The sequence below is a fragment of the Podarcis raffonei genome, chromosome 1 (assembly GCF_027172205.1).
Source record: "Podarcis raffonei isolate rPodRaf1 chromosome 1, rPodRaf1.pri, whole genome shotgun sequence".
In the NCBI taxonomy this organism is placed as follows: domain Eukaryota; kingdom Metazoa; phylum Chordata; class Lepidosauria; order Squamata; family Lacertidae; genus Podarcis; species Podarcis raffonei.
This window is the reverse complement of record NC_070602.1, coordinates 41,980,713-42,007,762: the sequence shown is the minus strand read 5'-3', so window position 1 is coordinate 42,007,762 and position 27,050 is coordinate 41,980,713. Positions and strand designations below refer to the sequence as shown.

The 27,050-nt window shown below is 44.5% G+C and overlaps 1 protein-coding gene across 8 annotated transcripts in view; it reads left to right on the top strand.

Moving 5' to 3' along the window:
- The first annotated feature begins 6,911 nt into the window (after positions 1-6,911).
- The window catches only part of BMF (Bcl2 modifying factor), a 75,732-nt gene continuing 55,593 nt past the window's right edge, over positions 6,912-27,050 (top strand). The window contains exons 1-5 of one of the 8 annotated variants that reach the window (XM_053382254.1): positions 15,981-16,269; positions 19,252-19,354; positions 22,405-22,725; positions 26,111-26,274; positions 26,621-26,969. In XM_053382254.1, coding sequence (XP_053238229.1) covers positions 19,300-19,354; positions 22,405-22,725; positions 26,111-26,274; positions 26,621-26,680 — 600 coding nt within the window. In that variant the 5' untranslated portion in view covers positions 15,981-16,269; positions 19,252-19,299 and the 3' untranslated portion in view covers positions 26,681-26,969. Of the gene's footprint in view, positions 7,071-15,972; positions 16,270-19,251; positions 19,355-21,048; positions 21,180-22,404; positions 22,726-26,110; positions 26,275-26,620; positions 26,970-27,050 lie in introns of those variants that run through there. The other 7 variants (XM_053382200.1, XM_053382208.1, XM_053382243.1 and 4 more) reach the window with 7 other exon arrangements.

The window sequence follows — 27,050 nt, the reverse complement described above, 5'->3', positions numbered from 1 at the left end:
AATCCCTCCTCTGATGATAATATCTGCTTTGGGAGGAATTCTCCCACTGGTGCCAAACCTACATACATTTATTAGGGTATAAATCACATTCAATGTAATGGAGTAAATATGCTTTACAATTGTGTTGTAATGGCCTTAAACCAAAATACTGTAGCCTTATTGATTGCCGGGTTATAATCTTAGTGCATTTAAATTATTAATAGATTGATTCCTTCTATTTCTGATATTTGAATGCTTATTTGTCATCCTTAGTCACTATACAGTGGTACCTTGGTTCTCAAACTTAATCTGTTCTGGAAGTCTGTTCCAAAACCAAAGTGTTCCAAAACCAAGGCGTGCTTTCCCATAGAAAGTAATGCAAAATGAATCAATCCATTCCAGACTTTTAAAAACAACCCCTAAAACAGCAATTTAAAATGAATTTTACTATCTAATGAGACCAATGATCCATAAAATGAAAGCAATGTACTGAAGTCACACAATCAATCAATCAATCAATCAATCAATCTGTAGCTGAACTGGGTTCCACACAGTCACAAAAACAAAAACAAAAAAGCCGCAAAAACAAAAAACTCAAAATAAATAGCAGAAACAGACAGACCTCAGCGTAACACTCAAAACGGAGGTGTGGCACTCAAAACAGAGCACGTTCGGCTTCCAAAAAAAGTTCACAAACCAGAACACTTCCGGGTTTGCAGTGTTTGGGTTTCAAGTCGTTTGAGTACCAAGGCGTTTGAGAACCAAGGTACCACTGTACTGAATAAGGGCTAGTCCACACTTCCCCTTGTCTTGTGAGTAGAAAGCATGGGTCCAATTGCTTCAATTCAGCGGGAAAGAGCGGGAAAGCAGCAGGACAAGTGGGCGTGTGCAGGAGCCCTAAGGTTTGGTTCATACAGAACACTGCAAAAGCATCTACCAATCCTGTTAACTTGGGAGAGAAAACAAAAAAGAAATTGCATTCTCTAGCCAGTGTAGGTATCACATTTTAACTGCTGCACGAGAAACACAAGAAGTCAATTCTTAACCATGTGAAAAAAGCCCAAATTTGATCCAGATTGCAAAATCTGTTTCCAAAAGCATAAAACATTACCAACGATCAAAAAATCTGGCCTGCAAAATCAGGAAAGCAAAGGACAGAAAATCAGGAGGCAGAAATCTAAAACTTGCTGGAGATCTTTAAGCAGAGTAGCCATGTATCAGGGATGCTGTAGTCCCATCCCACAACATAGTTCCATTGTAGACCCTGCATGGAATGGGAGTCTGGACTTGATGACCTCAAAGATTACTACCAGCTCTGTAATTCTATGAGAACAGATGAGCTTGAAAAGAACAGGGCCACAGAGGAAACGCTGTTTAAACAATATGCACACTTTTCTGGATCTTATCCATGTTGGGAGATAAAGCCCATCATGGCCCCCACATCGTCTCTGGACGTCCATCGATCTCCCATAGACACGCAGTATCAGCAATTAGCGACACGAGCTCCAGAAAATAGCTTGCCACATTCTAGAACTGATGCATGCTCTATCAGCAGAATTCACACAGCGAAAGATGCACAGCAGGAGAGCATATTTACAAGTTTATTCAGCGTTGGTCAGAACAAAGAAAAGACATGACTGCCTGCTTCGGTCTGCTCAGGCAGAGAGAGAGAAACGAAAGCAAAGACAAAACATAAACTTCCTGTGAACAGGAAATACGCAGACTCTGTGACTCACAAAGCCTGCTCCCTTTTAAGGTGGAACGGAAATATCCTAACAATCCAATGGTTACTTTGTGCTGGCAGAAGAACGGCTTGCACACAGATGATCACCAGGGCTGCCAACAGGATTTTCTGCATCCAGAATTGGACCTAATATGGGCCCTCTGTGGCACTCAAAAAGAAGATAGAAATTTGCCTCCACTTGCAAATGTGTACCCTCTTTTGTAGGTGGCGGTGGCAGGCCCAAGGAAATAATATGTCTGACAGATATGATGTCAACAGTTGAAACTTCCCCTTGATTGTATTTCCACACCTGAAAACAATTTCCCTGTTCAATTTCTACTTGCCACCCAGCTGTTAAAGGGACAAAGGCCCTGTTCCCCTACTCCATGTCAGCCTTAAACCATGCAAATAACTCAGGTGTCTTGAGTTGTGAACCAGTTATTACTGTAGGTCTTTCACCAATTGATCTTAGGCCAGCAATACAGGCAACGGCCATTTTGCATGGGGGGTCTGTTCACAGCCCCACCCTCATTTTGTCATCTTCTGGTTCCAAAAGGACCCACACAGTGCCAGCGATTGCGCATCAACTGGACGCGCCTACCTACAATGGTCGCCACTTGTACTACATCCAATGCAAGATCAGACATGGTATTTCAGATGGAGGGGCTGAAAAATAATAATAAGATGTACAGCAATCCACATGCTCCTGCTTGGATAAATTCAAGTTTGAAAATGCTGAAAAAGCAAGCTGTATATTGTAAGATGATTTGTGATTATTTATTAATAGATCATAATAAGAACAGCGATGTTGTCACAGAAATGAAACAGTCACTATGCCCATTTACTGGTTTATACCACAGGCAGCAGTTGCCTTATTTTCCCCTTAGGGATGATAAAGCAATTAATCACCCCTCCCTCCATCCTACTGCTACAATCAACTTCAGCAACCCACAAACAAACACACACAGCTCTCTCCCCCCCCCCCCCGCAGCCACTTCTGAACTAATGTGTTTGCCTGGTTTTGATATTATTACCATTGGAAGTGGATCAGACTTGGATATTCTTTCTCCAATACAGTATTCTGAATGTGTGTGGGGGGGGGGGGGGGACAATTCTGGCTTCTAGGATCAGTTACTGCTAGCAAGGTGCCAACAAACAGGGCTGCATTTGTTCATTGTGGAAGCTCCAGTGCAATGAAAAGCAACCGCGCAAGAGCGCTATGCTTGTGCTGTTTCCATTCATCCTGAATGGGTCTTGCGCGTGCAGGAAAACTTCTCAGCCGATTGTTTCCTTTTGTCTCCCCTCTGCTATTGTGGCAGCTTCGTTATCGACCTTGAGCAAAACCACCGCTGCACAACTTGCTTCAGTTCCCTGTTTTCTCTTTCAGACACACTGTCTCGGTCTTGGTTTGGGTCTATTTACTCAGAGCCAATGCTTAACAATGACTAATTTCCTCAAGGAATTCCTCTGAGTCCATCCTTTCATGAAATCCTGCCATATCTCTCTGTAAATCATTGCAAGGCAAAATATCCTTCCAGACCTCTATTACTGCATTAGGTAAATCAATAAAAACACAGTGGTACCTCGGGTTACAGATGCTACAGGTTATAGACGCTTCAGGTTACAGACTCCGCTAACCCAGAAATAGTCCCTTGGGTTAAGAACTTTGCTTCAGGATGAGAACAGAAATCGTGTGGCAGTGGGAGGCCCCATTAGCTAAAGTGGTGTCTCAGGTTAAGAACGGTTTCAGGTTAAGAATGGACCTCCAGATCAAATTAAGTTCTTAACCCGAGGTACCACTGTACTTAACTAACTGAGGTTCCCCCCCCCCACTGCCCAATAAATCCTGGCTATGCCCATGTCCCTGTATTATATAAGTTAGATGCCACCTTTCTTCCTTGATGGATTTAAGGTAGTACAGGTTGAATTCCCATCCGGACTCTCCTCCAGGCACCGAGAAGACCTAGGCCTACCTTTAGCTTCAGCAAAGTGGGTGCATCATGTGTCTTCACCCCATGCCAGTGGAGTCCAAGGCTTGATGAAGCAGCTTTATCGCCTTGGCTCTGTAAATGAGAGGGAGTCTGAGGAAAGTCTTAATGACCCAGTCTTTGTAGCATACACCGCTGGGCTAAATGCCCACTGGCTATGAGTTACGAGCTGCCAAGATGTATCCCTTGCCCTCTCCCTGTTTGTGCAGTTCCAGGCAAGCATCAGAAACAGCAGATTTAATTAGCACCTGCGAGGCCACCCTATACGGCTGGACACATGCATTGCAAAAAAAAAAAAGGAATACATCACAAAAACAAAACATAAATTTGCTACACTAATGTGTGTGTGTAAACCTAGAAACAATACATCTCATCACTGTGGAGAAGACTGTGACCTGTGTCCCTGCTCAGTCTTCTATCTAGATACTAACTGTTGATGGGCAACTTCAAGACCTCCTCTCCCTTCTTATGTGTATATATCAGGTGGCTGGTGCTGAGGGGCAGGAATGTGCAGAGCTGTGAGTGCCACAAAACCCCTAAGCCAGCCTGCCACCCTCAGGGGCATATAGCTGTCCCTTCAGCAGTGTTCAAGTAAGATTTAGTTGCCACTCTGATCAGCTTCTGTGTCCGAAATGGGGAGAGATGCCATCTTTGCCTCAGGCAGTAAAATGTCTTAAGCCAACCCTATTTAATAAGGACTTTTGTGTGCAGCGTCTGTTCTCTTTTGTTTCTCCATTTTTTGGTGTTGCTTGATAGGGCTTTTCACAAAGGAGTCCCCCGAGAAATCTTTGCCCTGTTACTAACCTCTTTTGTTCCTACGGATCATTAATTTCCCCCCTCATATTAGGCACATCGGCATAAAAGCACATAAACACACATTTTAATGTGCTCCATTGTTTCCTTTAGTCTAGTAATGCACTGCTCAGACTTCAAAAGCCTCTGGGAGCCTCAAAAGCCCAAACAAACAATAGTTTGATTTGAAAATGACTGGCTGTTGTAGCAGAAGTCTGAAATCAGTTGCAGGCCCAGCCAAGAGCTTCCAGAGCATCTGTTATAATGGCACTGCTTTCAGAACTGGAACCAAGGCTGTCAAAAGTGGAGAATAATCCAAGGCTTTAAGCCCAGTGATATCTGACTAGCAAGATCAAATGCAATTTTGTTTTGCTGCATATGCATTATGTTGTAATTTGCATTCCATTCTTGTTAGTCATGCATTCTTTTCAATTCATTAGGATCACAACAATTCAGAATGGAAAAGGACAAATCTAAACAAGCTAGTGTCAGACCAGCAATTTTTCATAAAATTCAAGGTCAGTGGGAGAGTGGGTGGGTGAAAACACTCTCAAAAGATTCAATTAATTGGCATATTATTATTTATATCAGGAGTGGGAACCTGTGGCTGCCTAGGTGCTGTTGGGTTGCATCTTCCGTCTTTCCTGGCCATTGGTCACGCTGGCTGGAGCTGACGTGAGTTGGAGTCCAACATCTGCTGCAGGGCCACAGGGTCCCCAGCCTCGGATTATAAATTAATTAATTAAATTTGTTTATGCAATTAAAAGATTGTATGATTTCTATTAGAAACCCCCCCACCTTTCTTTCTCTTTAAAAAAGGCAAAACTTAAGGGAGATAGTATGGGTGGGATAAATATGTCAGAGCCAGCTGCTAGACAACACAGCCAGCTTCTGCTTCTAGCTCACCCAGAGAGATCTCACTGAAATAAGTTCTAGAAAAGAGTAAGAATATTTGACATCAGGGTGATGACTATGCTTCTAGAAGAGCAGTACAACTCCCAGTTTTAGGTGGTGTCCTAAAACCCACAGTTTTAAACTGGTTTCACATTGCCATAACTCTGGGAAGTGTAGCTTTGTGATTCTCTGTTCTTAGTCTCTAGCCACTTAATAATCCGAGGGTTCCTTGTTCAGAATACATACTTGAAATCATTTGAAATTCCTTGTGTAGATCTGCAGCTGGATTTTGTGTAGAGTCTGGCTACTGGGGAAAAAATACCACCTTAAAAAGGTGATACAACTTTGATTATTGTGCCTGAAAGCTTGCCTTTAAGAAAGGTACAATTGTCAGATGTGAGTCTTCACTTTCATTCCTTCGCTGAGATTTATGGCAAGGCCTGGTGTTTTTCTTTTGCCCCTTACAAAACAATATTCAGCATTCTTTTATTTCCAGTTCACAAGTGATTAAGGATATTCTTGCCTTGCAGTGCACAACTGCCAGAATCAGCTCCTGTTGTTCAAACATTTTTAATGGGCTCAGTATTGGAGCCAGAATACACAACAATAGAGAAGAAACGTGTTTCCTACTCTAATGTTGATGATACTGGTTTTCAGTTCAGTACTTGTGACATGGAAGAGTTGATTCAGCTGCAAAGGTTATTACACATGCCTATTCCAGTGAATAGACAAATCTGGGACTATGCCCACAATTCCACTTGTCCTGTCCCTGAGCTGTTTTGCCTTTGTGCTGCCACTGTCCCCTGGAAAACCTGCTCTTTACTCTTTACCGGATAAAACTTGATTGACGTTTGCTCTCATTCGGCAGTAAACTGGGTTTTGTAGAGGTATGGATTAGCCCTTAGACTTAGACCCACCACCCTGCCACTGACAGCCTCCCAGCTCTAAGGAAGCGCCGGAGCTGGGACCAGTTACATCATTCCATATCAGTATGGCCTAAATAATGTGTCTCTTAAGGGTCCCTTAACAGCTGCAATTTCCTGCTATTTTGGAGCTAGAGTGAACATTCAAAGTCCTTAATACACCATGTTCAACTGAAAGGTTTTTTTATTGATTCTATTTCTTTACTAACATTGCAGGAAAACCACCACAGCAACCTTTATTATGCAGAGAGGTAGAATTCATCATGAAAACATAAATAATTATTTCACCTTTTGGGGTCTTGCCCAAACATTATGATTTGGGCTCCCCAAGCTGTAATTCTGAACAAAAATTACTGAAAGTAGCAAAACTGTATAGTGAGCTTGGTTTGGTGCATTTTACAGATCACTATTATGCATGGTGAATCAGAAGTAAGTCCAACTGTGCTAGGACTCACCATGAACACCTCCCTTGTTCTCTTGGGATGGCAATGGCTTCCACTTCAGAGGTGCTGGAACTGAGTTCTGGTGAGTTCCAGCTGAAAAAAGCCCTGCTCACTAGCAAAGGGATTATAGGTTTGCAGCCTTGAGAGCACATAGCATTTAAGGCTTCCAGTGTAGTTCAGAGCATCAGAGGGTGCATGGCAAGTCTGGACATGCCTCTATCCCAGAAGTACTTCATAGTGCATAAGAGCGGCAAACTGAAGAGGGGAACTTCCTGACTACGATGTCGCTGTGACCTGGTTTTCTTCAGCAGATGGTCTTTCATATATGGTAAGTAAAGCAGACCTGCAACTAATATCCATATTAAGTATGTAGCTGCACTAAAATGTTTCCTCTCCTATTGAGTTCAGGACTTGCTTTTGTCTCAAGAGCAACGGTGTAGTTATTTCTGTACCAAAGACAGTTTCTCAGTTCTGTGCGTTTTCCATTCTTGGAATCTGGCAGCACGCAAACTCCTTTCAAATCACCTCGGCAATTATGATCCCCTCCAAACTGTCAGCGTTTTGTGTGAGGGATTCAAGGGTCTCCCAGGAAATTTAGATTTGTGTGATTAAAGGGTCCTATCAGCATCAACGAACAAAGATAGTCATGTTGGCCCATAAGAAAACATTTCGTTGGCCCAGTAACGGCATAGCCCTACCATGGATTTTGGAATTCTTTTCATCATACTGACATTTCAGCAACAATTTATGGGAAAACGTAACTTAAGAAAAATCAGGGCAATGCTCTGCATAGATATTGAAATAAGAGCATGCAAAAGCACCGTCTACAATAGTCAGCCCAGTAATGATAGCTTCCAAAAACCCAACAAAATGATTTGGCAAACCACCTTACACCTAGATTGCCTCCCCCCGTCTCTCAGCTGTGGCCATTGCATATCCCATGCTCTCCATGGTTAGTCTAAGGGCAGGGGAGCAGCCCCTAGTCATCTAGTGAGCTCCACAGCTGAGTGAGGGTTTGAACCTGCGTCCCTGCAGCCCTAGACATTGTGGTAGCAGCAGCCATTTTGCACAGGGGTGGGCTAGACTACACTTGGGCAGACCCCACCCTCTGCCTCCAAAGATGCCCTGCTGACAACAGACGCCAAAGAGCTGCCTTGCTTGCCCAGTCATGTTGTTCGGGATGCAGAGCACACAGATGATTTTGCTTGCTCTGCTCTTCCAAAGGAGGGCAAAGGGGGCATGTCAGGTGTTGGGACAACATCTCACATCGTGCCTAGCCATGCATCTTAGAGCTCTGCTTTGCACCACTGAGCCGCGTCACCTGCAACCTGATCTAAGTTTAGGCCCTGTAGTGATTTTTGGTTGGGTAATAATTGAGCCAAGAGTCCAATGAATGTGCCTGCAAGTGGGAGCCAGGAGAACATGCAGCTCCCAAGGCAGTCTTCCAAACCCCTGCCCCCCTTGCCCCTCTGATCATCCATCAGCTGTGTGGCAGGAAAAAGACTGCTGTGCTCCTTTGCAGCTGAGCAGCGGAGGATCAGCAATACTAGCTGTATCAGTGCAGGGGAAAGTAGATTTCAACCTGCCCCGCTCCCCACCCCAGCACTCCTGACGCAGCCACGATCTCTGGCCCCAGACTGCCGATAGCTAGCTGCATAGGAACAACAATTTTAGCTGCACTGGGATTGCTGGGAACTAGAATAGGTTGGAACCTGCAGTCCTGATGCCTCTGGGGAAGGGAGGCGTTTGTGAGAGAGTGGGGAGGTTGTATGCCTGTGTGTATGTCTGGGTGCATATGCATGAGTGGGGCAGGGAAGGGTCTATGTCCGTGTGGATGCTGTCCCTGGCTCTATGTGCTGCCTGGTTTTGCCTTGGTGTGTGGCCTCTACCTGCCCACGCACTGCTGCCCATTGCTCTTTTTTGCCAAGAGGCTTTCTACCATCCTTGGCCTAGACCTTGAACGCAAAAACTTTTATTATGTTTACAAGGCTAGTGGAGATCCAGGTACTCTGATTTAAGGATGATTATTTCTCTCATTAAAAAGAAATGAGGGTGTCAGCCATGCCCACCCGCTTAATGCGCCTTGGGATTCTTCAGAAAATGGAATTGCTTTAATGGAAAAGCTACCTGAAATCACCTGCAAAATAATATCATCACAGGACTGAAGAACCGCCTGTTTCTTTAGAAATGGAACAATGGTTTTAGGCAGCAATCCAAACTGAAAATATGCTTAGGAAGCAGAAATTCTGTTTTTGTGGCCAATGCCATTAAAACACATTATAAAAAGGGGAACTAGAATGGATTTTAAATGCTGGCTCAATTAGCTGGAAATGCAGTGGTGATCCTGGAAGCACAAACAATGTCCTTTGCACATCAGTCCTGATTTCGATAGGCGGGATATCTAATCTACCTCATAAGCTAATATAATTGTACTGTAAATGAACTTTGTGTGTCTAAAACTATCTTATTGAAATGCTAAAGCGCATATAGTGCATTTTCCCCGCCATTGTACATTTGTTTTGTATTGGTGATGTTGCCCTCTACTGGTAGTTTCAGAGAAAAATAGTGTATTTCAGAGGGCATTTCCCAACTATAGTATTAGTTTTTCTGCAGTAAATGTGCAGCCACTACTGCTCTGTTGCACACAGTCCAGACATCCGCTCTCTAGATTGTAGGGATATCAGCCACATGGCTATCATATTTTCCCTCACTATGACTGCATTACATTTTGCTTTTGGGGAAAATGCAATTCTTCTCCCAGGGAGACGGGATTCTTGCTTTGTGCAAAGTAATTGCATGGGTATCACAGCAACTGTTTTACACACTGCAACATAAATGGTCATGTGCAACAGCAGTATTCTCAGAGTGCCCATGAAGCAGTTATTAACCTGAGAGCTGTAGCCCAGAACTGCTTGCAATGCCACACAAGGATAAGTGATATAACAGCAACTGCCCCCCTCCCCGCCACTCCCACTCATACAGTGACTTTTGTTTAAAATGTGCCTTTGTGACTTTATACCTTAGAAGAGGGGCACTCCACTGTTATATTACACTCTGCTGCAAGAGTGTAATATATCTAGCTCTTTTTTAAAGCATGTCAAACATCAGTACAGTGGTACCTTGGTTCTCAAATTTAATCCGTTCTGGAAGTCTGTTCCAAAGCCAAAGTGTTCCAAAACCAAGGTGCGCTTTCCCATAGAAAGTAATGCAAAATGGATCAATCCGTTCCTGACTTTTAAAAACAACCCCTAAAACAGCAATTTAACATGAATTTTACTATCTAACAAGACCATTGATCCATGAAATGAAAGCAATAATCAATGTACTGCAGTCACACAATCAATCAATCAGTAGCTGAACTGGGTTCCACACAGTCACAAAAACAAACCAAAAAAGCCTCAAAAACAAAAAAAACCCCTCAAAATAAATAGCAAAAACAGACCTCAGTGTAACACTCAAAACAGAAGTGCGACACTCAAATCAGAAGCGTAACACTCAAAACGGAGCATGTTCAGCTTCCGAAAAAAGTTGACAAACCGGAACACTTACTTCCAGGTTTGCAGTGTTTGGGTTCCAAGTTGTTTGAGTACCAAGGCATTTGAGAACGAAGGTACCACTGTAACAAGATCTTAGCCTATTCTCAGCAATGCCGACTGGCAAACACGAGTGAGGCTGCCTTCCCACATTGTTACCAAATTCTAAATGTCAGCAAGGTTATCTCTTTGGCTTACCAATACTACACTAGCGTACCATTATTTTTATTCCATTTTGGAGTTGGTTCTAAAATTACCAGAAGCAGGGCCTTCTCAGTGGTTGCACCCACCTTGTGGAGTGCCTTTTCAAGTGAGATCTGTTAGGCCCTGGTGTACTATAGTCCTTTAGATATTTTACCAAGGCGGTGTTTTGCTGAGTAGTCCTTTTTAGCATGTTATGTTATATTAATGCTGTCCCTTTTATGATTATTGTTCTGTGATTATTGTTATTTAAGTCACGACTCAATCCTGTTCCCTTTTGTAATTGCTGCTCTATGCTTCTTATTTTCTATCCATTGATGCGAATGTAAGCTTTGTCTTGCTGTTGTAAGTTGCATTTTAAAAAGGTGGACTGTATGTTTTTAAAATAAAATAGAGACATAAAATTGCTCCCGATTGTTCCTTTAAATGCGTGGCTTGCACGCACCACTGTTTAAATGGGATGCTGAATGCCAGCCACTCTACCAGGTTGGATCCACTGGGAGCTCCTGACTGGCAGCTCCCATGTGAATCTGACACAGTCTGAAAGCAGCATGGTTTGCAAAGCTTGCAAACTGTGGCTTGCATTTGGTCCAGTTTAAATTAGCACCAAATACAAGCCAGGCTGCCAAGTTGGATCTACTCTGAGTGAAGCTTCCTTGTGGATCCAACCTAGGCCAAAAGCAGCACAGCTTGCATCCAGTGCCAGATTTAAACAGCACAGAATGCAACCCAGGTTTGCAAAGAAAAATTGGGAGCAAAGGCTTGCATTTGGCGCTGTTTAAATTTGGCGCTGAAAACAAGCCGTGTTGCATCCAGCAGACATTGGATCTACTGGGGGGCTAATATCAGGAGCCGCTGAGTGGATCTGACCCTAGCCATGCAGCTTGCCTTTGGTACCGAATTTAAATGGCAACAAATGCAAACCACATTTGCAAAGGAACAATGGAGAGCACACTCTTAAGGCTCCTGATGGTTCATTTGCAGCTGTGGCTTTACCTGCCCCACACCTGGAATCATGTGATGTCAGGTGAGTGACAGGAGGGCATGACTGGGAGAAGATGGCCTTGCCTGTTAAATCAGGAACCCTAAAAATGCTGTATGTTTGTACCTGGTACCATGTTTCATAAAAAGGAACCATTATACTGGGATATGAGTTGAGTTTCTCCTTTGGGTATCGATGACTCGGATTCTCAAGGCTAGAATTGTTGAAGTTTTTAACCACAGAACAGCGTCTGCAAACGAAGTCTCGCCTCTTCATCCCTTTAAAAGTCTGTGTGGCACCACAATTCTATGCATATTTACTCATTTCCATTGGTGGAAATCACTTCTAGGTGCATTTGAGATTGTAGCTTGAAAGTTTCAACAAACCATGCAGGCAGCTGGAGACAGACGACAATATTCAAAGGGGCAAGTTACAGAGGACCTTGGGAAACATACTGTTGGGTGCCCCCTCTAGTTATCTCAACCTGACCTACCCAGGGCCGACCTGCCCATGAGGCAAGGTGAGGTGACTCCCTCAGGTGACAGGATCCACAGGGGCAGAAGATCTGACCCATGCTGTCTCCACAGTGCCCTCTCAGTGAACAAGAGGTACTACACTCATACCTCATGTTACGTCCGCTTCATGTTACGTTATTTCAGGTTACGTCCTGCGGCGACCGGGAAGTACCGGAAAGGGTTACTTCTGGATTTTGCCGCTCGCGCAGAAGCGCAAAATGATGTCACGCACATGCACAGAAGCAGCAAGTCGCAACCCGCACGTGAGCAGAGCGGTGCTGCGGGTTGCGCTCTTTTCATGTTGCGAACGGGCCTCCGGAATGGATCCCGTTTGCAACCAGAGGTACCACTGTACTGGTCTCCTCCCATCCCATTCCCACTGTCGATCTTTATTCCCTCTTGCTCCTGATGTAGATCACTCCCCTTGCCATTTTGTGACTTGCCTCAGGTTCCAAAATGTCTTGGGCTGGCCTACCCAACCTTTAAGAGAAGGCAAGCAATGGGGTAGAGGTGAACACACTCTTGGGACAGAATGGGATGGACAGTTGGACTCTGTGGTGCTGCCTTCGCAAAACAAAACCACTTAAGCTGTTCCTTCTGCTCACTTAATTTCTTCCCTTGCAGCATGGAGGATTGGCACCCTAGCCAAATATCCTCGCTACTTTACTATGCAGAGGGAAAGGGTGAGCAAGCAGAGGCTTGCCGTTGCATTTGTTCTGGGGTACTTCCTTCTGAGCCCACTCCTGACTGTGCACAGAGGCGGGGTGAGCAAGCAGGTAGAGAATCCCAAAGGGAGAAGGCGGCGAATGATCAGGAGCAGTGGTAGGTGCTCTTTGTAGCCCTTGCTTCCCCAATCTTCTGGAGTTAAAGGGTTAACAGTAGGAAGGGGAGGAAGTGTTGCTGTGCACAGTGCAGAGCAGCCCCCCCCCCCCCAGTGGGCCCAAACTTTCCAGGGACTGATGCATCTCAGCAGCTGCTCATCAGCAGGCAAGACAGATACAGGAAACCTGAACAGCTTGTTTTACAGAAGCAAACATGATAAGGAGTGTGCATATCTCAAGCAGTAATCCTGTCTCTCTCTCAAACCACCTCCAGCTCTATGGAAAAGCTGTAATCTGTTTCCAGCCTTAGAAAAGTGTAGTCTTGCAGACGATTATATGCTTTGGCTGAAATCCCATCACATTTACAAGGGTGTAAGTCCCATTGAAGTGGACAGAGACCTTGACCAAAGCCTCTTAAGGATGCTTACTTAAGACTAGCTCTTTGCTGAGCCCCATCAGATTTACTCCTGAATAAACATTGCTATCATGGTGTTGCATCAATGGGCATTGTGCTTCAGAGAGTTTCATGAGCAAAGTGGGATATCATAGAATCATAGAATCATAGAATCATAGAGTTGGAAGAGACCACAAGGGCCATCGAGTCCAACCCCCTGCCAAGCAGGAAACACCATCAGAGCACTCCTGACATATGGTTGTCAAGCCTCTGCTTAAAGACCTCCAAAGAAGGAGACTCCACCACACTCCTTGGCAGCAAATTCCACTGTCGAACAGCTCTTACTGTCAGGAAGTTCTTCCTAATGTTTAGGTGGAATCTTCTTTCTTGTAGTTTGGATCCATTGCTCCGTGTCCGCTTCTCTGGAGCAGCAGAAAACAACCTTTCTCCCTCCTCTATGTGACATCCTTTTATATATTTGAACATGGCTATCATATCACCCCTTAACCTCCTCTTCTCCAGGCTAAACATGCCCAGCTCCCTTAGCCGTTCCTCATAAGGCATCGTTTCCAGGCCTTTGACCATTTTGGTTGCCCTCCTCTGGACACGTTCCAGTTTGTCAATGTCCTTCTTGAACTGTGGTGCCCAGAACTGGACACAGTACTCCAGGTGAGGTCTGACCAGAGCAGAATACAGTGGCACTATTACTTCCCTTGATCTAGATGCTATACTCCTATTGATGCAGCCCAGAATTGCATTGGCTTTTTTAGCTGCCGCATCACACTGTTGGCTCATGTCAAGTTTGTGGTCAACCAAGACTCCTAGATCCTTTTCACATGTAGTGCTCTCAAGCCAGGTGTCACCCATCTTGTATTTGTGCCTCTCATTTTTTTTGCCCAAGTGCAATACTTTACATTTCTCCCTGTTAAAATTCATCTTGTTTGTTTTGGCCCAGTTCTCTAATCTGTCAAGGTCGTTTTGAAGTGTGATCCTGTCCTCTGGGGTGTTAGCCACCCCTCCCAGTTTGGTGTCATCTGCAAATTTGATCAGGATGCCCTTGAGTCCATCATCCAAGTCGTTGATAAAGATGTTGAATAAGACCGGGCCCAAGACAGAACCCTGTGGCACCCCACTAGTCACTCTTCTCCAGGATGAAGAGGAACCATTGATGAGCACCCTTTGGGTTCGGTCAGTCAGCCAGTTACAAATCCACTGAGTGGTAGCATAGTCAAGACCGCATTTTACCAGCTTCTTTACAAGAATATCATGGGGCATATCCTATGGAGCTCACCAGCTAATGTTGACAATGGGGAGAAGAAAGGTGGAGAAGGGAGACTTAGGAAAAGGGTAGCAATAGTGCAAGGAATGAGTGCAGTTACATATACACTACTTAACGTATACTTCCGGTCAGGTCATGGACTGCACCTTTGTTACAAGCAACCAAGATGTCACAAAAGTGAGCAAGCTTTTGAGTTCTCCAGAATTCTTCATTGGACTGAATAGTAAGCAGATGGGGGGGAGGTGACGGTATGTTAAAGCCACAACGTCTGCATTTAGTCCAAGATGGCATGTATGAGATATAATAGAGCTATATATAATCTAATGATGTCTGCTGGGTGCTGTGCAGGTTTCAAGTTGCACCTAAGGACTGCCGGGACAAAGAAGCAAATGATGGCTGATCCCCATTTATGAAAGCATAAAACCCAGCAGTTATCTGGAGCTTTCTCCAACCCTTAAGCGACACACACAGATGGAAAGGGAAACAAGAGATAATTGACTTGTTATTCATAATTAGCAGCATTACTATGCTGCTCTGTAACTGAGGTTCTGAAGGCGGCATATATAAAAATTGTTAAAACAATGAACATCTTTTAAGAAAACAATATACAGTATAAAACACAGCGCAGCAGAGATGACCAACAAAATTAAATCAAAAGAGGCTGTAAAAACTTTTAAAACCCCAAACATCAAAATCTATGGGAAATATAGAGAATAATAAAGAAATTCTCACTTAGCATTGAAAATAGAAAGCAAGATTCTGTCTCGTGTCCCACATTATGGACCAGGATGACTTCCTTGCTTTTTATTTGTCTTGGGGAATACATGTATAGTTACAGGAGTGAGGTGCCAAGAGTCATAGGACATGCCAAGTCCACTCGTGGAGTTACAAGCAGTTTCAAAACAGGAAGCAAAGGCAAGAACGGACAGAGGTTTTACAATGGAGGGAAGTTAGCAATGGAGTCTCCAAAGGATCTCCGCTGGGAATTGTGCCATCTTGGTGGCTTTTAACAAAATATGAGCCCAGTCTAGGGAGGACTGATCTACATAGCCACGCGATATGTAACAACTAAATGGAACATCCCTGTTCAGCATCAGTATACCCGAGTCCCAGATCGGGACTCGGGAACAAACTTTGCCTTCTAAGTGAGATGAGGGGGCCTCGTGAATGAGAGTCCAAGCGACTTGTATGCACACGGGTGGGCGGGAGCGCAGGTTTCCCACGACATCGATTCTCCCATCTCCAGGGGGGAAGTCCGGTCGTGTGAAGGGGGCCTTCCGGGAGCGAAGAGGGGAGAGCACCGGGGCAGCTGGCGTTCGCTTGAAAGTCGCTCCGCTCTCCCGTCCCGCCTCGCTGTGAGTGGAGATCCCGAGCGCCACTGGGCGAAGCAGCCACGTTGTGTCGCCCCCAGCGCCGCTCGCGGGAGCCCGGGACGCCTCCGGGGATCCCCATTGGCCGGCTCCGTCGGGCGCGTCACGGCGGGGGCGGGGCTCCCATCAGCTGTTTGGGTAATGCCAGGAAGCAAGTGTATTTTGGAAACAATGCCGTGTGCGGCTGGCGGCGGCGGCGGCGGCGCCTGAGGTTGCAGCCCGGGGACTTTCCGGCTCCCGCTCTTTCCGCTGGCCGCGCTCGCTGGCGCTGCTGTTGCACCAGCAGATCAGATCAGGCGAGGGTTCCGCTTCTCAGGGTTCGCTGATCCCGCCTTGCAGCGGCTCCCGAGCCTCTTGCCTAAAGGAGACGCTTGCTGGCCGCAAAGCCCCGACCACAGTCCCGCCCAGGCGGAGTCGCAAGTAGGGCAGCAGGTCAGTAGAGTGTGTGTGTTAGTGTTAGTCGCGCGTGTGTATATTGATATATAGATGTTTGTGGGTGTGTAATATTATTTGATCCGTGACAGGCGTTGCCTACAGACAGGGAGGCGAGTTAACCCCAGACTAAGCATCGCTCTCATGGGTCGCCTTCATTTCAACTTTTAACGGGACTGTTGCATTTCCTAAGTACCTACTGTTACTCGGCTTCAGCCTTCACGATTAGGTGGGCTGTAAGTTTAAATGAATGAATGAATTCTCCGAAGGGCTTCGTTGGAGGTATACGAATCTTAATGTTCTGCGATCTCAGTGCACTGTGAGCCGATAAGTAGAGCAGGGGAGCACACCCTCCCCCCCACCACAATCTCTGTATTAGTTTGGGGGTGGTGCTTTTGGGAGTTTTTTTTTATCTTACTTTTAAAATTTCAGCGTCTACAGTTAAGAAAAACGTTTGTTGGTAAATGTATATCTGCTTCACCTTTTCTTTACATGCACCAGAAAACTGGGAGCTCATGAGGTCAAGCAGCCTTACCCCTTCCACTTTTTCACCTAACTTTCCAGGGAATAACCTCATTCCTCTGAACAGTTGAGCAGAATGAAAAGTATCAGTGATCACTGAGTTTCTGATAAAGGCTGCCACTTTTTTTCTGGCAAGGCTTCTGTGCCTCTAAAACAACTACTCTGCAGTCAGAAGCTCAAAGGGAAAACTTAAATGTGTTGGATTTGTACCTGTCAGCTAGCTGTTAGGACTGCCACTTTTGTTCTGGGACAACTTCTATCTCAGACAGATTAAGTGAACTAGTGGATACCAACAGTTCAACCATCTCAGTGGTTCCTAATTGCTTCCTTCACTGTGGCTTCTTGGCATGCTGTAAATAATATAGTTCAATTCATCTTTCACTATCTTGAAATAGAAATACTTGAGCCCCTTCCCTTGAGAGACATCCGTAGTAAACAGATCTTCAGCTCTTTACACAAAGCAACAGATCAGGCAGGTGCCAAAAGGAGTGATTTTTTAAAAACTGCTTATTTGCTTTGTGTTACTAATAAAAAAGGAGTCATTTCCTTTAGGTGGTTTGGCCACTAATGTGCTGCAAGACAAATACTTAACTAAAGGATCAAATGACTTTATATACCAGATGTGCTCTGCAAAGTACTGCGTTTGTCAAATGGTCTTAATAACTTTGGAGTTTCTTTCGTGTGTGTGTGTGTGTGTGTGTGTGTGTTGTAAAGATGTCTTTTGGCCTCATCCTGAATTGAATTGATGCATTTCAGTCTTAAATCTCTGAGGAACAGAAGGTGCAGGGAAGAGTTAAAAAGGGAATTGTGAAGTCCAGCTTGCTTTGTTTTGATTAACTGGCAGTGCATGTGTGTCCTATAGCCTTCCTCTTTGCTTAGCTCTTGAGAGCAGGCAAGTGGCTGCAATGTTTTGTTCCAGGCTTCTTTTTTTCTGAGGGAATGCTGGAGGGAGATGGAAGAATGTATGCATTGTATAGTTCCCAACAGGTGTTTCCAAGTTGGGAGAACTGCAGCACTATTCTAATTTTACATGATTTTTTTTTTAGAAGTTGCTTGCTGAACTGACTTCCTTCTTTCAAAGGGATATGATTATTATTTATTATGCTTTGACAGCTCTTTCAGGAAATGTAGAGCAGCTTATGCGGGGCTCCCAGCTGCTGACCAGGCTGGAATTTTCTATAACGTTATAAATATAACAGCATCAAGTGCCCTCAACTTGCCCTCCTAAGTGATTTCTAGGGTAGGCCATGCCTGTGCTCTGTATTCCTTATCCTTAAATAACCACTGTAAAGATTTTCCTCCCTTTAAAAACCTGTTCCTTCTCCAAGCTTATTTCTTTGCATCCTATCCTACTTCTAAGGATCGGAGACTCTCTTGTCAGCCTCCCAGTCTGGTGAGGTGAATAGCCTGAAGGAGAGTGCAGAGTTTCTCCCAAGCTTCATGCTCAGCGAAGCCCAGTGTCCCGGTCACTGCACACAAAACCCCACTCAGGCAGCCCTGTGGTCTCTTCTCTTGGACTGAGCCCCACGGAACACAGCTGAACTTACTTCTTGGTAACTGTGCATCAGATTGCATTGTAAGGGAACACTTTGACTTTGAGATCTGCTGTGCATAGAATCTTATTGAATGTTTCGACAAGTGCTAGGGAACCTGTGCCTCTCCAGAAGTTTTCATAGGATCACAGAATGGTAGAGTTGGAAGGGTCCCCAACGGTCATCTAGCCCAACCCCCTGCAATGCAATAATCCTGCCCACAGCTGCCCATAGGTGGGTGGTGCTGGGCTGCAATTCCCATCAGCCCCCACCAGCATGGCCAGTCATCAGGGATGAAGGGAGCTGTAGTGCAACAAGCTCTGGAGGGCCTCGGGTTCTCCACCACTTTTATAGATCTCTGCAAGCACATTTTTTATAGTGAAATATATAGTATAAGGCCCTGACTACAGTGGCAGCCGGTGTCTCGAGACATTTATGGGGATTTGGGGCCTACCCTACTAGATAACCATGCTTCAGTCATGAGCTCGGGTGCAGGGCCGGTCGGAAGTACCGCGAGTGATAGCAAGGGCCAGCAATATCCTTCCTGCCCCCAGGCCCCATTGTTCAAAACATGGCCAGCTCTGTTCTCCTCTTTTTTTACTTTTACAGCCACTTGTCCTTCCATTTGCAGTTTCAAGACTTGTCCTTTTCCACTTGCCCCTTGCTGACTTTTCACTTGGAAGGTTGTCTGAATTCATGTAACCGAAGGCACCTCCCAAGAAGCGGAAGGAAAAGCTGAGAAGATTCTCTTCTGCAATGTGTATTGCGAGCTTCCAATGCAACTAGAAGGAAAAGCAGAGCATGTGATACTCTCCCCCCTCTCCTCAGCCTGGACCAACAAGATATTACTCTTACTGTTTCAGGAAATGTTCACTCCTATTCCACTTACTTGTAATCTGTAATCGTCATCTTTCCTCTTGTACTTTAGATATGGTGTGTGCATGTTCTGGAACTTTGAGCTTAACAGCCCAGTGTTATGAATTCCTATATAGAAGTCACATTAACCTCAGTGGCAATGGACTTATTTCCAGGTAAGGGTGATTATGATTGAAGCCATCTAGTATCAACTTGCACATCTTGACTCTGAAGTAAGCTCCGTTGCGTTCAGTCGGAAGTTTCTCCCAATTGCAATTTTAAAGCAGAAGTTTGGGGTGTCTCTCCTTTTTCTTTCCCCAGAGACCTTGGAACAGGGATTGTTAAATGATCTCCAGTGGTGACATCCTATGCTTAGGCTCTGGATTTACATTACTTCTCTTGCAGTGAATTCAGAAACAATGTTGTTTATGTTGCTGCCTTCTGGCCTGTCTTAAAGTTCTTCTTACTGCTAGTTAAACTACAACTCTATGCCTGTTACATGGATCGGAATAGCGGGCCGTAGCTGACATGAAAACCAGATCATATGAACATCAGAAGACCAGGCCAGCATCCTAACTAGTCCAGCTTCTTGTTTTCACAAGCAGGAGCTGAGCTCAACAGCATTCTCCCCTCCTGTGGTTTCCAGGAACTGGTATTCAGAAGCAGTATTCTGCTTAGTGAGGATACATCACATAGGTTGAATCATTCAGACGTAAGACAGCTTCACAGCAGAGTGAAACTTATCTGGAATTGGACTGTACTTGCAGCTGAATCCTATGCAGCTTCAGTTGGAAGTCCTTCTGGTTTCTGTAAGACTTATTCCCAAGGAGAAGCATGCAACACTCCTCTGTGCCAAAGCTCTTGATAAAAGTCTTGTAGGTTATATTGCACAAACCACTGCAAAGCAAATGACCCAAAGATTGAATTTCACTTCCTTGTTCACGGTCTGGAGCCATTTATTTTTGTGTGTGTGTGTATGCGTTTAGATTATGCTACTTTTAAAAGGAATAACAAGGGACTTAATTGCTGGTTGTAAGGAGCTTTAAAAACACTACATTGCCTGCTCTTGTAATCTCTGACCCAAGGACATGCCCGTGGACATCTCTGTTTTTTATGTTCAAGCATTTTATGGAACTGCTAAAAGGAACTGAAGCTTTTTCTTTTTCGCCACAGCTTTTCTTCAGAGGTGGTCACCAAAAACTTCTTCTTTTGAGCAGTTCAGTTTTAACAGAGAAGGGAGAGATATTTGGATTTGGGAATTCATCAGAATTTCCAATTTCTTGGAAGATAAGGCTATGTTCTACTCCGTTGCAGTATGCCTCTGAATAACAGTTTTTTGGAAATCAAAAGTGGAAATAGGGACTGTTGCACTCATGTTTTGCTGGTGGGCTTACCACTGGCATCCATTTGGTCACTATCAGAACATGATGGTGGCCTTTGACACAATCCCAGCAGAACTTTCCTTATGTTTTTTCTGTCTTAGACTTATGGCAATGCTCTGTCTTCCATCTCAGTGCCTTTTGATCTTTCTGTGCAGAAGAATGAGAATTACAAGTTGTTGAACTTCTGTCCACTGCACAGAGGTGATGGGTGATCTTCTTTGGCAGCTGGGACACTCAATACTTCTAATATCCCACTCAGGCATCATGTTGGCTCTTCTGTATTTCTCTATTCAGTCTGCTGGCATTTCAGTGGATGCAGAAGTTTTGAGAGGGGGGCTTGGTCTTACTTCTTCCCTGATTACTGAAAGGCCAATTCTGTTGGGCAACATCCCAACAAGCCTCTTCCTCCCCAAGACCCTCATTCATCCTATCTTTTTCTCTCTTGACTACATCATTCAGACTGGCAACAGCACCCAACATCCTTCACTTCGTTGGGTTCCATCTTGTGTGGCGTTTTCGGAAATCAGGTGGCTGATCAGATGGCTAGGAAGGCTTTGGGATAGAGGGACACTGACCTTGGACATAAATGGACACAGGTGAACAGCAAAAGCAGTGGAAGGTGGGTTCCATAGGTTGGAGGTTATTCTCCTTTTCTCCAGTATTGGAGGATTTTTGTATTTTTACAATGACACGCTAGTTAGTTGGCTCAAGAATTTTCATGGGGCATTGTGCTCTCTGGGGTGGCTTGTACTCTGGATGTTGTGAGGTTTGTAGGATAGAGAAAACAATTCATCATGTTCTACGGGGTTGCTTGCTGTATATGGAAGACTTAGGACCTCTATTATGTAGTTTTGTGATGTCTGTATGTTACAAGTTTTCTGTGGGGGTTCAGTGGGGTTTTTCTCTGGGGTTCAGTGTTTGATAGTTTATAGCAGTTCATGAAGGATACAATGCTGTGGTTGAAGTGTGGCCTTTCCCCAGACTTGCTATGCCATTAAACCTGGAGGAGAGGCTGCAGCTATGAACAGTCACCAGCAATTCCCAACTTGTTACTCAAGAAGGAAGTAATGCTGTCTCCCACCAAGAAGCAGTTATAAGCCTCTTATTGAGAACTTCTATTGATTTGATCTCCTTATGCTGGCAATAAGAAGTTCATCTTCTGTCTTGTCTTTTTGGCTAAGGTGGTTTGAGTTGCCAGTGACCAATCTGCTCCAGGTGTTTATAGGATTATAAGGGTTCTCTAGATCCATTTTGATCTCGGTTTGGAATATTTTATCAACGTAGGGCACGCTTTGGATTTCTTGGCTTGGTTACCAAACAGTCACCATCCAGTCCTACTTGATCCTCAAGAGTTTCAGCAGTGTATTGCAACTAAATCCCAGCGTTTTGTAGATCCTGCTAGTTGTGATTAGGTTCCAGCACCTGGTGTCCCAATTCTATTCTTCAGGTACATCTATCAGTCCCGACTAATACCTTGAAACATTTTTGTATGATTGTAGAATCCTCTGGATTTATTGAGGACTTTGAAATCTAAGCACTGGGTATGGAAGGTCTTTATACATGTATATGTGGTTGTGACGAGCTAGCATGGTATTTGGATTCTAAAACATTAATCATGGAAGGCTTTTCTTGGACTTCCTCCTTGTGGCTACCGAGTTCATAAAAAGTCTGAACCTTGGGTGCAAAGGAAGGAAGATTGTCCAGTTGGCCTCCATCATTTATCTCTTATCCCAAGCCTAATTCATAGGCTGTTTTGTGAAGAAGGCGCAAAGAAAGCCATTCATCCTCTCTAGGATATTCAGTAGCGTTTTATCTATTTTCTTTTTTTTAAAAAAAAATTGCAGGTGAAATGGATTCCCCTGACTACCTGGAGGAGGATTTCTCCAATCTAGATGGGCTGGAGGATGATGTCTTCCACTCTGAAGACTGTGGACTTGCCAGTCAACCCAATGAGATGACATTTCCTGGCATTTTCACACAGAGTAAATCTTACAACTGCCTTCTGGGGAGATTCCAGCTCTTCCCACTTACACACTGTTGCGGCCCAGGCACCAGGCATGCCAAGCAGCAAGATAAGGCAACTCAAACCCTCAACCCATCCTCTTCTAGCCAGGATGTCATGTTACCTTGTGGAGTCACTGAAGAGCCCCAGAGACTCTTCTATGGTAAGAATGATGGATGTTTCTATACTTTTGCACTCAATGAATTGTCATGGCATTCTTAGGTTACTTCTTATTCTTCTAAAGAAATATAGTTCTCTCTTTGTGTGGGACAAAGGACTGAAGTTGGAAGATCTTAAAATCTATATGGTCAGTACTGCACCATGATGCATGAAATTGGATTTGGGAAAAACACAATTCATTACCACAATTCATCTGAGTTCTGAAAACCTCAAAATATATACGCTATTTTCAGCAAGTTCCGTTCCTCATGGAACTTACACTATTGTCAAAATAGCTCCTTTATATTTCTTCTAAAGGCAACAAACTGCTTAGAGCAGGGTTTCCTAAATTTGAGTCTCCATCTGTTGTTGGACTACAATTCCCATCATCCCTAGCTAGCAGGAGTAGTGGTCAGGGATAATGGGAATTGTATTCCAAAAACAGCCTGAGACCCAAGTCCAGGAAACCCTGGCTTACAGTATCTAATTGAAGTGTGGATATTTCAAGGTGGGAGAGGCCTGTCCCATATAATCCACTACATCTCACCAACTTCACAACAAGGAACAAAACCTTGCAACATACCTGAATGCCTTCTTCTCAACATAAAAAAATGTGTTGGTTCAGTGGTACTGTCCATCACATATATGGCACTTATACCTGTATGTCTACCAATGGGATGCACTTAAGTTCATGCATCAAATATCCACCCATCAGCACTTTATATTAGGCACACAGACCTATAATGTCAGATATGAAGAGCAAGAACAGTAAGATATCAGTGGCTTACCATGTTAGTTTCCCTGGACACAGTGTTGTAGATCTCAGAGTTACTGTTCTTAGGAACATCAAATCATGGGGATAAATGGTGCATAAGATAGTAAAACCAGGATTCATTCAGAAATGTGATAGAATTAGCCTGGACCTTCATAGAGGTTGTGGTTTCTTTGCACAATATTAGCACTAAGCCTGCACCTTATGCACATTTAACTTGTGCTCAGTCAGCTTCATGCACTTTGCAAGTTAAAAAAATAATAATTAAAAAGGGGATGGGCATTTGGGAAAAAAGACTTTGGCAATCCCACCCACCATTGAACCCAATGTGTTTTGACTATACACAATTTTAAGCAAGATCCATGAAATGTACTCCCCGCTCCGCCCCAAAGTTGTGGTCTTACTGAGTTGCTATCCCCTTAAGAACTGCATACAATGTTTTCTTTTGATCAGCTTTTAACAGACTAAATTACCTGGCTTTCCCTGGTTTCAATTTAGCATCTGAAGAGCTTTTCGCCTATGCAAGCTCATGCAATTTTGCAATTTAAAAGCTTCTTCATAGTGAAACAAATTTCTGCCCCGCTCCTTATTTGCGATCCCCTCTCCCCTCACACGGAGCTCAGAAGGAAGTCCCATTAAATTACTCCCAAGTAAGTATGTACAGGACTGCAGTCTAATTGATTGAAAATCTTTTGTCGGAAAAGGGAACCTGGTGATGGGGGGGGGCAGGAGATCTTTTCAAAAGGTGTTAATTATTTTTAAAGCAGCAGTGCTTAGGAAGTGTGGGGACTTGGAGTAAATATTCTTCTGCCTCATGAAGGAGGGAATGCCTCTGCAAAGAGATTGCCTGCTGGGACACATTCAGGTACCAACTAAAAACAGAGAATACATTTTTCATGAGCACCATTGTTCTATCCAAATGCAGATGCCATCATTTAACATGACAATCCTAATGGGAAGGACAACTCAGAGGTGGATCTGGCACCAAATACAAAACCCTATTGGTGGGTGAGGGGGCAGTGGGATACAGTTTTTCCTCTCCCACTTGGTAGAGAATTAACTGTGCCAGCTGCAGGGCTGACGTACTTTAGAACTATGGAATGGAGTCTAAGAAACAAGATCCACAGCATCATCAGACATGCAGACCTTCCAAATCTGATGGCAGAGAGCAGGCATAGGCAAACTCGGCCCTCCAGATGTTTTGGGACTACAACTCCCATCATCCCTAGCTAACAGGACCAGTTGCCAGGGATGATGGGAGTTGTAGTCCTAAAACATCTGTAGGGCTGAGTTTGCCTGTGCCTGGCAGAGAGGGAGGCCCACAGCATCCAACAACCCCCAGATGTTGGGCCTATTTGAAATCAAATCAATCACATAACTGGGGCAATTCAGGGTCCATGATTCTGTCTGGGGTTGTTTTTTTACAGAAAAATAATGTAGCATTTACAGTGTTTGCATGTTCCTCTGTGGGTTTAAATCAGGGGTGGTGAACCTTTAGCCCTCCTGATGTTGCTGGATTACAACACCGATAATCCTTGACCAATGGGGCTGGGTCTGATGGGAATTGGAGTCCAAGGACACTTGGAGAGCCATAAGTTCCCCATCCCCAGTTTGAGGGGATGGTTGAATCTTTTTATCTGCTCCAAAAAGGTGCCCAGCTGGCCCCGTGATACTTCTGATGAAATTCTATGAACTGCTGTTGCATAAAGCATGGAATCCGTGGTCCTCCAGATGTTTGCTGCGCTTCCAACACCCATCCACCTCTGCCAGCGAGACCAGTGGTTGGGTGTGATGAGAGCTGGAAAATCAAGCAAATTCTGGAGGTCCACTGATTCACTGATTTCCTATCATTGGCTTAAAGACTAAAAGTGACCTATAATGTGGCACATCCAAGTCCATAAAACACACAAAGGTTTGTGAACAAATTCATTGGAAAAATACAGTAAAACCAAATGCTCATCCAACAATACTATAAGAAGGATAAATCCCACCCCACCCTGTGATAAGATGAACACCACAAACAGGCCAGAAATCGTGCTGAAGTATGCCGCCAATTAATAACCAAAAGTTTGAACAACCAGGAAAGTCTTCTGGTGTTGAAAAGCTGACAGTGATAGTGCCACGTGTGTTTCCCTGGGGGGAGCATTCCACAAACAGAGTGGCCCATTTTTGCACTGCCAACCTCTGCACTTCCCTCAGAGGAGCCACTGGGGAAACTGCCCCATGGAGGGCTTCCTCTTTTACCTGTGAGCATCCTTAGGTTTACCCAGCCGAGGCGGCAGTACTCTAGGGTGGCTGTGAGTGTCATTGTAGTTTCCTACAAAAACCCAGAGGTCCCAGTGTAGTGTCATTCTAGAGCATTGTGGGAAATTAAAATGGAGTCTTATAGACTCAGTTGCCCAATGTGGAGGGTCCTGAGCAGGTATTGCCAGTCATGGATCCCTTAGCTTTCTAAAAGGTGATTGAAGTTTAGCTATAAGTGCTTTGCTTAATTCAAATGAGACATTTTATTTTCTTGATTTTGCTGTATTCTCTTCCGGTGTGCTGTTCATGGCAGAAGGATTGCTCACATATGTGAGAGGCTATAAGCCCCTGACTCTTCTCTGATGTTTGGCAGGGAACGCCGGGTTCCGTTTACATGTCAACCCCATTGGTTTCTCATTGAGTCCACACCTCCGGGAGGAACCTCGGGAAAGCCCACAGGAACTGCGAACTGAAGTTCAGATTGCACGGAAGTTACAGTGCATTGCGGACCAGTTTCACAGGCTGCACCTACAGAGGGTAGGTTGTCTTTTGGGAAGGAAAGTGGAGTGTTGGTGGTGGAGTGAGGGGCGGGGGACTTTATTCACTGTCGAGGATGCTTTATTTGGTTTGGCCAAATGTGTTCTCTCTTCTTTTTCCGTTAGATAGCCTATACATACACACACACACACACACACACACTACTGTTTTAATAATATACATTTGGGAAATTGTTTTTTTGAACCATATTTCCTCTTTGTTCAATGGTCTTTTTAAAAATAACCATTCTGTTTTATTTTTCGGGGGTTTTTCCGCCCTCCTTCACACAAAGCATCAGTCTGCAGAACAATATTATTTCTTTACATAAAGCCAATTTCTCTTGCAGCACGACCAACGAATAGGCCTCATGAGGAGTTATGAAGTTAGGAGCAGGCTTCATTCTTAATGGCCCTCACCAAATCCTGTAGGACCGACTGAGAAGTCAGCAAAATGGTTGAGGAAAGGGCCTATCTGCTCTTCTCAATAAACTGTGGGTTGGCTCATGCCAGAGAGCGAGTTTAGCCCCCACCCCAGATATATGCCTCCGTACCGTGCATACCTTTGGTTTCTCACGTGCATTCTCCCCCTCCTCCTGCTGCTCTAGCTTTTTCACTTCAACTATCCCAAAGTCTCCTGCTCACTCAGATTCCCCTTGTAGAATCATAGAGCTGGAAGTGATTTAGTCCAATCCCCTGCTCACTGCAAGCCATGATGCAAATGAGTACCCCTAACAACTCTCAGCACCCTTAACAAACTACAGCCCCCAGAATTCTTTG